Source organism: Anopheles aquasalis, chromosome Y, assembly GCF_943734665.1.
Source record: "Anopheles aquasalis chromosome Y, idAnoAquaMG_Q_19, whole genome shotgun sequence".
NCBI classification, from domain to species: Eukaryota; Metazoa; Arthropoda; class Insecta; order Diptera; family Culicidae; genus Anopheles; species Anopheles aquasalis.
In genome coordinates, this window is record NC_064879.1 from 495,001 (window position 1) to 505,000 (window position 10,000).

General features: G+C 52.9%; 1 protein-coding gene across 1 annotated transcript in view; it reads left to right on the plus strand.

The window, feature by feature from the left end:
* Nucleotides 1-478: 478 nt before the first annotated feature.
* LOC126579746 (uncharacterized) overlaps nucleotides 479-10,000 on the plus strand; it is a 20,779-nt gene continuing 11,257 nt past the window's right edge. The window contains exons 1-4 of the mRNA XM_050243296.1: nucleotides 479-798; nucleotides 4,339-4,702; nucleotides 8,015-8,406; nucleotides 8,537-9,320. Coding sequence (XP_050099253.1) covers nucleotides 8,937-9,320 — 384 coding nt within the window. The 5' untranslated portion in view covers nucleotides 479-798; nucleotides 4,339-4,702; nucleotides 8,015-8,406; nucleotides 8,537-8,936. The remainder of the gene's footprint in view (nucleotides 799-4,338; nucleotides 4,703-8,014; nucleotides 8,407-8,536; nucleotides 9,321-10,000) is intronic.

The window sequence follows — 10,000 nt, forward strand, 5'->3', positions numbered from 1 at the left end:
AGAGAAGCAACTGCTGGAACTGGTTTGGAGCAAATAAATCGTGTTCCCCCCAACATACAAACACAGACACAGACGCACAGCATAGCAACGTACCTTACCCTGCCTCCATAAGCGAGTGCGGTGCTGGAGTGTGCAAACAGACCGTCAGTGTAGAGAGAATCGAAGCAAGTGAGCGGTCGAGTGAGCAACCAACAGAAAGAGAGAGAGAGAGAGAGAGAGAGAGAGAGAGAGAGAGAGAGAGAGAGAAAACGCATACAAGCGTGCAGGCGTAAACGCACGCAAATCCCTTCAGCACTAGCAGCACCAGCTGGACGAGCAGCAGCAGCAGCAGCAGCAGCAGCAGAAGTAGTATCGGCGAGCAGCTCGCGAGTCGGGTCCGGTCGTTCGGTCGGTCGGTTGGTCGGTCGGTTTTTTAGTAGGTAGGTTTTAGGGACGGGTTCTCATAGACGCTCGCGGTTGCTCCGGGAGAGAACAAGACGGTCGGTCGGTCGGTCGGTCGGCCATAGGGAGCAACCCAGCAGCGCGACCAGCAGTCGCTATCGAGACCGAGATCCAGTGCGATGAGTTTACATAATACCTATCGCGCCTATCAGTGAACAGCAGCAGCAGCAGCAGCAGCAGCAGCAGCAGCAGCAGTGTGTCCGTGTCCGTGCCCCGTCCGGTGGTGGTTGGCCAACTCTACGCCCTCTCTCCACGCCTCCCACCCTCCTCCCTGAAGTGTTTCCCGATCTACTCTCTGGAGTCTTGCCAACTGCTCGGGATCGGTGAAACCGTCATTGTACCGTCGCGTAGACACCGGTAGGTTGCAGACAGGTGTGCAGGTGGTGTGGAGTGGCGCGTGTGTGGCGAGGCCTCTCTAATACAGGGCAGCGGCGGCGGCGGCGGCGGCGACGGTGGATGGGTTGTTTTCACATTTTGGTTTGTTTGCGGCCGTATCTGGGGTGGTTTGGGGGTCATAAACCGAAATCGCGTGCGTGCGTGCGTGCGTGCGTGCGTGCGTGCGGGTGTATGTGGGACCCGGGCTGGATCGCGGCTGGTTGTTGTTGTTGTTTTTGCTGACAAGAACGGCAACCAGCAGCAGCACACCAGACCTTGTGTGTGTGTGTGTGTCTGTGTGGGGAATTCTGTCCGGTGTAACGTGAATTCGTGTGCGCGGGCGCGCGCGCTCGCTCGCATGCGGTTGTGAGCATGGGGATTCGCAGAAAAAACGCGTCGCAAATCCGGGGCGCGAGCGGCAAGCGAGCTAGCCCCTTAAGAATGAGGGTTTCTGGTACGCGACCAGAGACTCCCCCCGGGTACTGACCATGATGCATGCTCCTGCAGCTGCACACACACGTCGGAGATGCCACAGACAGTCCCACACGCGTCCGTGACAGATGCTCGTGGTCTCGTGGAGTGTCGCGTGTGGTGTGTGCGATGAGTGATTGATGTTTTGTGTTGCGGCGCGTGCACCGCGTTCCCTATGCACGCACACGCATACGCACACACCGACCAGACACACATGCACGTCACTCACGACTGAAGGGTCCCTGTTTGACTCTGGTTTCCGTTACCCCCCCCCCCCCCTCCCTCGTTCCTCAACCCCTACCACGTGCACGGTGCACTCCTGCAATGCACTCCTTCACCAGCCGCAAACGCCCCTTCTCTGAACGGTTGCCTTGCTGTGCCTATGTGTGTCTGTGTGTGTGCGTGTGTGTGTGTGTGTGTGTGTGCATGCAAGGGTGCACCCTGGAATCTCGAACTGCCACTGGCTGATTGGCTGGCAAGCTGGCATCTGCATCTGGATCACCGGCCTAACGCAACCATTGGTTAGTGCTGTTCGGCTCGGTTTGTGGATGCGTTTATCGTGTACAAAAAGCTCACTGGACCCTCCCGCCGGCCTGTAGCAGCAATGCCCAACCTACAATCAACCCGTGGGGTGAGGCGGTGGCGAGCGGGGAAAGCGAATGCGGTGGTTCAATACACACTTCAATCAATCTCAGTTTTAGCACGCGTCGTCTACTCTAGGTCATGCGGCGACTTCGAGGCAACTTGCGAAGTGCCTGCGAAGGGTTGTGCGGGGGGTTGGGAGAAGAGAAAAAGACCTCAGGGGTTGGCACAAGATAAGGGTGAATCTTGGCGAGCAACTCGCGCAAACCTTGAGAGATTGAGAGAGAGAGAGAGAGAGAGAGAGAGAGAGAGAGAGAGAGGAGCAGTCATAGAATGGAGAGAGACTAAAGAGAAATTTGATGAGATATTAATAAGAGTTTGAGATGGAGAGAGAGTTTGAGATGGAATGAGAGAAAGAGAGACGGAGCAGGAGAGCAACAGCGTAGCGAAACGGCGAAGACACTGCGCCATGTGTCAAGGATTGCACTGTTAAGCGCAAACAACAGATAATAAGACGGCAAAGAACAAGGAGACAAAAGAGACAGAGACAGAGAGAGAGAGAGAGAGGCAGAGAGAGAGAGAGAGAGAGAGAGAGAGAGAGAAAGAGAGAAATTAAAAATAAATAATAGAGTGGGAGAATCGCGAGAGGGGCCAGCAGGAGGGGAGGTTATGGAGCTATTTGTGGAGCAGCAGGAGCAGCATTCTCGCGCGCACTGACCTGGGTGTTGCACAAAGGCACCTACCGCTAATCCATGGCCAAGCCATTCTCCCCCTCCCCTCTCCTACATGCCAGCATGTTCATGTGGTCGATGGTCGATCCGGCCTGGGCTTTACTTCTGGCTCTTCGTCGGTACTAGCTGCCTCGCTACGCCGATCGAGGAATCAATTTCGAGCTTGCCCGAAATCGGCAAACTTTTAGTCGCTCGTTCGTTCGCGAGGCTGTTGGTGGTGGTGGTGGTGGTGGTGGGTGTGTTGCAGCAACCCGTAAAGGGTCGTTTATTGGAAAAATTCGTGGCTGGTTGAAAAGACATCCTCGCCCCCCCCCCCCTCTCGCTCTCTCTCTTTCTCTCCCTCATCAGCTCTCTGTCTTGCTTACTTCTTGAGGGTTTGCTTTTGAAGTGCTGTGTGGTCTGTGGCGTCAAGGCTGTGTGACCGCGACCGTATGTGTGTCGAACGCATGTATATGTGAGTATTTTGCGCTGGCGGTGCGCTGTGCAGGAACTGAAGCCATCCCTGGAGTTTGTTTGGTTCGGTCCTCCGGACACCGGAGACTTGCTGGGCAGCTCCGTGGCCATTTATCTTCCTCCTCCTTCCTTCTGTCCATTCCGTAATCTTGGCATGTGGCAGAGGGGAAAGGAAGCCACCTTCGTTTCTACCGATCGTCCTGAAGATCCGTTTCCTATCGCAAAACGCGCCCGGGACTCAAACAAGCAATAAGGTGTGCTGGAGGGAGGGAGGAGAACGTTAACTTTTTGAATGAAAGTTGCATGCTCGGCCGCAACTTACTTACTTGGCAGGAGGCGTTAAGTAAGGATGGGATTTAAAAAAAAATCGAAGCGTATCGGAACCAGCTTCTTTAGCTTTCGGAACGGATCGGCGAAACTGGGTGCAAAGAACCTATTAAAAAAATAGCAGACGTGAGCTACAGCTGATGTTAAACCGCGTTCCGGATCGGAACTGCCTCGTACAATCGAAGGAGAGCGAGTGAGGCAAAGCGAATGCTTCACTGGTTTACAAAACTCTGAGACAAATAGCATGTTCGGGACTGAACCTTCTAGCCAACACTGAGCAAGAGCGCGGTTCGGAACGAACCTGAACGGATTGCACTCGTTCAACGTTAAATTTTCCTTAAAAAGAGCGTGAAGAAACATGTGCTGGCTACGGCTTGGTCAACCACAAGGTTTTGATTCTAAAAACCTGGATCATTCTTTTGCTCGGAGCGGATCGCTCCGGGTAGGTACATTCGGGAACTCCCAACACCTAGTGCCAAGAGCCACGGGAGCTTGCAAACCAACACCATTACTGTGGCGTTCGTACACTACCTACCAACACTAGTGTGCGCGGTTGCTGCTTAATATGCGGCACCACGAGCGGCAAACCTGCCATTCCAGTGCAGTATCCCGTGCAATGCGTTACACCATCAGTCGCAAAAGGCTCCGCAAGGGTACCAGCAGCGGCAGCAATTTACCTGAACTCGTTTTTTTGTCACATTCGCACGCAACGCGCACCTTTGCCAGCCACCAATCAAACTACAGTTCTGCAATTCAGCGGCCACAGCAGCGCTCCCCAGCAAGCAACCAACCTGTGGTGTGAAGCAGCTCGCCTGCCTCTGCCGTGGCGCCCTATAGCACCACTCGAGTGACGATTCGCGCATCCCCCCTCGCCCCACCTCTCGTTTGAACTCTCGTTTCGTTTACTCTGTTTTGTTGTCGCTTTTCTTTCTCGCTGTGGAAGGCGCATGGTCGTCAGCCTGTCGAAGCCAGTTGCGCCGGACCTACTGGGGAGCCGAACACGCCCACCGTCACCATCTTCGAGCATCTAAAACGGTGAGAAATAATAGACCCAGACTCGGACGCGGACTCAAACAACTCGTGACCACCCCCGAAAACCACCCCTGTTGGCTCGAGAGGACGATCGCAGCAGATAGGGGGTACCAACGCTCCACACTTTCTCTCTTTCTCTCTCTCTCTCTCTCTCTGTCTCTCACACACTCACACACGGGGGTGTGCGTTCGGGGGTGGCTGGAACCCGGTAGACGGGTCCGGACGGATCGGGCGGTAGTTCCCGGCTCGGCATTGGCGGTCAACGGGATGCCGTACGCTTGAACTGGTTGGTAAGTCCAACCATCGATCTTATATTAATATTATTTAGATTAGGTTGGCGCATAAGGATGAGCTTTGCCAAGCAAGCAATCGAAGAAAAACTTTTTCTTTGATTGCTAAAGTAAAAATTTGTCTCCTGCTTTTTGCCAAAATGTAGTTTTTCGTGGGTTTTTTCTCCAGTCAAATTGAGTTTTCATAGTGGGTGTGCAGACTTTTTACGCGCCTTTCGTGTTCCATCGGCGATAACTTTTGAAGGTATGGTTCGATTTTGGCAATTTTTTCATCACTAAAAGAAAAGACTATATCCTTTAAAAAGACACCAACAGAGTAGCTAAGCGACCACTAAGAGCGCTACAGTGAGTAAAAGAGTACGGCCAAACATTAAGTGTTCCCTGCTTTACGTATCTCCCGTATCCGGATGCCAATGGGGCATCGGGGTTGGCGGGGTGGAGGGAGGGAGGGCTTCGAGGTTAAGTTGTTCAATGATTGCAGCTGCCTTTATCTCGCACCCTGTCTTGCGGTTTTGTCATCATCCAACCCGCGTCCAGTCCTCCGATTCCCGGATCAATCTAATTAGGAATTCTTCGTTTACCACCCCCCGGGTATCACCGTCCATGTTGCCACCCGTAGCAGGATGGTTGCAGCGAGTGAGCGTGCGAGCGAGCGAGCAGCAGCAAGAGACCTTGAGAAGCGAAGCAAATCAAGCTTTGCATTGCTTTTATCGTTGTTTTCATCTTCCTGTGGCAGTGGCTGGATGGACACCGCACTTTTATTGAGCTTCCAGTCCTCAACCACACCCTCCGCCCTGCCTCGCTCTCTCGGTATAAGAGATCCAGGGTGGGTGCTTTGTGTGCTCCATTCTGCCGATGCACAACTTCAATGATGGCACCAGACATCATCGGGCCCCCGGTAGAACTTGGCACAGCGTCGTCTCCTACTCCCGTGCATCGCTCAGGCCCAGCCACCGTTATCATCGTCTTCGGTTATGGGTTGTCGTCAATTGCGTGGCGTGGAAATGCTACGAGCGCAAACTTTAACGGTGTCGTTTGGTTTCGACCATAAACTGGTGACTGTGGACGAGTCGCTTCTCATCTGATAACCATAGATGCTGCTGCACCCGCTGCTCCCCAGCATTTCGCAAGTGGAAGTTTTCATTAGGAAAAGGAATGGCGTCAAAAGACGAAAGGATGCACTTCCTCATCCGGCATTCGGTATCGCGCAAAAGCTCGCCCCAAGGCCAAGGCTTTATGTATGGTAGCGGTAGGATAGGTAGGATGGGGGGGGGGGGGGGGGGTCGCACCGGGAGAAGATGAAAAAGTGCAATTGCGCCCTTGGGCGACCAACACACACACACACACACATACACACACACAGGTCATAAAACTCCCGACGCCGGTGTCGTTTGGTATCCGGGACGTGAGTATCCGGTTACGGTTTCCCGGTACGGTTGGAGGAAAGAGGGGTGCGCAACTGCATTACGACTTAATTGACGTCGAGATCGAGAAAAGCTCCTATGCTTTGCTATTGTTGTTGTTGTTGTCTGTTTTGTCCCCTTTTTGCGTTGTTTTTTGCTTGCATTGTCCATTACAACATCCGTTGTTACCCCGCACCCTCTCCAGCGCTGCCATGTATTGCGCCCGGTATGTGGTGCTGTACATGTGGTGTGGGCTAGTTCGCTTCGAGGCAGTCCATTTACCGTCCCTCATCCCTTGCTTGATTGATTTCAAAGTAACGCAACGCAACGAAAAAACCAAGGGATAATCACCGGTGGAACAGCCCCACCCTTCATAACGTTGGTCACTGCCTGACCGCGGAAAGGGTGAGAGCGGATGCTGGGGCCGGGTTGTTTGTTCCGTTTTACGTTTTCACAAAATGGAAAACTTTCGCTGCGGATCCGTTGTTTGCCGCCGCGGACATCCCCGGTTTTGAGAATCCACGTTTTCTGCCAAGGAGGGAAACCGTTTTAGATTCCCCCCCCCCCCCCTTTTTTTGGCTCGGCCATCGGAGAAGGCTTGCTAGCTAACTGGCCTGGTTCCCCAACGAGCCTTTAAATAGTAGGTTAACTCCAAAGGGGTTGCTTCGATGCAGGCAACTCGAAGGACGAGTGCGTCGGCGTAACGTCGCGGGGCAAATCTGAGCAAATCTTTCAGCTCTACATCTTGCTGGCATCTCGCTGGCACTTAAGCACACGGTATCGTCGCTGGCCGGGATCCCAGGAGCGGGGAGGATTGGTCGAAGAAGTGGCCAAAATTTATAACAAATGCATTAGGAGCCGCTAAGTGGACGATGACGACGACGGTGACGCGCCGGGGCATGTTGTTTTTTTTTTATGCCAAGCCCATCACCTACACCACCACCATCTCAGTGCCAAAGCCGATTACAGTGCAGAGCGGGGTGTGTGCAGAAGTGAGTTCGCCTAGGCTGCAACTGCTTAAACCATCAATCAGCGAGTGGATTGAAAGCGAAGGAACGAGCTGACCCGCCGGGCCGACCACGCTTGTTTTGCTTCCTCAGGTTGCGGCTTATGTCCTTCGCTTATCCGTCGGCACCGCTCATCGCTTGGCGCTCGCTAAAAATAGTTTCCGCGAGTGCGCGCGCGCACTTGTCCTCCAGTGCTAGTCGACGACGACGACGACGTCGCGACTTTTGCGTTGCGATCTGCTTAGTGCATGGGTCGCAATCTCATATACCAGGTGTATGCATATCAAACCGACCTTTTTGTTTAGCGAAAAAACACGCTTATTCTTGGAAAATGGTGAAAAAATTATTCTCCAAAGTAATGGCAACCGTTAGCTACACATTTCAATTTCTTAGGCAATTTTTGGATGCCTACCCTAAAAAACCACCAATCTGTACCATTTTTTCAAAACCCATCCATTTTTTCCAAATTTTCGAACAAAAGGAAGCGCTGCTCGGCCATTACCTGTCCCAGCGATGCAAATGAATGTTCATTTGATAGAGTCAAGTCTGGGGAAATGGCTATATTTCCATAGAAAATACACCATGGACCAAATGGTCCACGAAGATAAAATTAGTATGGTTTTTTAAGGTAACAGCAGGGTTAAATAAATGTAATAATAATAAAGGGTTAAACACGAGTCGTTAAATGAGTCGTTTTCTCCTTTTCCATTTCACTTTTACTTCGACAACTTCTACAACTGATGTCCTTCGCGGTTCGTTTGCGACTTCCCGATGATCGCTCGCTCGTCGCTCACGATCATCGCGCGCTCATCGATCTTCACTCTCAATCACGCACCGCTTTCTCATGCATTTCCGCTCTTCCATCACCACTCCACATCAATATCAAAAATATCTCGGTCTAGAGATATATGTGGGGGTGACATCGAGATGGGCCAGGGGCTCGGACCGCCAACCGCAGATCTCTTTCTGTTCACCCGGTCGCAGCCCCCACCGCTTCCGTCTCGTACTGATTTCTTCGAAGCAACGTCCAAGGAACGTGACCCTCATTCCAGTAGCAGCAGCAGCAGCAGCAGCAGCAACAGTTTCGGCCACGACGGTTGTTCGCGAATCTTCGCAGTAGCAACAGTATCTGCAGCGAAAGCCGTGTACGGCGCGGTATCGCCGTGTCCACACACCGTCGGCCCTTCTACTACTAGACACTCATTAGCCGCCACCGACGAGCAGCAGCCAGATCACCGGTGGCGTACGGTGACCGACGACATCCGACCTTTGGACCCTCTTTCATCGCTACAAGGTAAGCGGTTGGTTTCGGTGGTGCGTGTTCAATCACGTTGTTGCTAGTCACGATGTTGCTGAGGTACTCATCACACACTTTCTCTCTCTCTCTCTCTCTCTCTCTCTCGCTGCCTCTAATTCTTTTACAGGATTTTACTCTGACACACACAAGATGGAGTTTGGCTAGGGCTACGGGGCCTTCGGTGACGTTTGATCGTGCTCGGCGTGTTCTGGGAGAGGGTGGGTGCAGCAGGCGTCAGCACATCTCGCACTAGCACAAATCGCGAAACAATCCACCCAAAACCATAACACACACACACACACACATACATACACACACACAGTAACACTAAAATCGACTTATCGACGGCTGTCATCGAGTCATCGTACGGCATTGAGCGGAGAGAGAGAGAGAGAGAGAGAGAGAGAGAGAGCGTGGAACGCGTCCGCCACCATTCCCCAAAGCAAGTCCATACTTTTGCTCCCACTAAAAGCTGCCCCCCCCCCCACCCCCTCCAGTCGGGTTTCCCACCCCACCAACACCCCGCGATGGAACCGCCCGATGCCATCCTGTCACCGGATCGCGATCATGTCACTGGCGCCAGCGCCAGTGAGGCGGTGCAACAACATCAGCAGCACCGTGCCCATCCACAGTCACCGCCCGCCATCTACCATCTGGCCTCCGGTTCCGGTGGGCAGCGCTCGGCGCTGCTATTCCAGCAGCAACAGCAACAACAACAACCCGCTAACCAACTAACCAACATTGCCGTTCCGACGGCATTGCTGGCTGGCTCCGCGGCAACCGGCGCTGTAACGAGTAGCAACCCGACGTTACTACCAATGCCAATCCCGGCCCCCAGCGTGGGACTGCAGCTCCAGCAACCGCCGGCCGCCACCATTGAGCGCCTGTCACGACCGATGGCATTCGATAAGGTAAGGTCCAGCGCCTGTGCGTGTGTGTGTGTGTGTGTGGTTGTGCTAGGTCTAATAAGTTACACACGGAGGAAAAAAGCGGATTAGCTGGTAGCTGGTAGCGACATGAGGCGCACCGGGCTAATCCGATTTCGAACCCATCGAGTGCGTGATTGCTCAGTGGCTAGCGCTCTCCCTCCTTCCATTCCTCTCCTTATCGTTCTCTCGAAAATACACATAAAATACCCTTGATCAGCAACAATAAAAAAAAGGCAGAATTTGTGGCAATCTTCGTCTGCTGTGAAACGCCATGGCGGGCCGTTCATGACCTAAACTGTCTCTGTGATAGAGTGGTCAATGGGAGAATGGTGCGAAAAGCCTTTTGGGGACGACGCTTTGTCAAAATCAAATGTTTACAAGTGGCGCAAACGATTTTCCATCACCAAATCATACATGGATTGGTTTTTCGTCTTCAACACGTTCCCGGCCTTCTTTGAAATGTTTGCAGATGTGTTCAGGATGCTGTGTTAGCATGGTTCAAACGTAATGATGTGGAGACTGCGTTGAAGCGACCGAATGTTTGGCTGAGCGAGTGGTGTCGGTGCGTGAAGACGCCTCTGCTGTAATGCCTCCCAATTTTAAGTGTTGATGAATGGTTGTGCTATAATGGCTGTAAACCGGAACTCGCTAGTGTTGGCTTG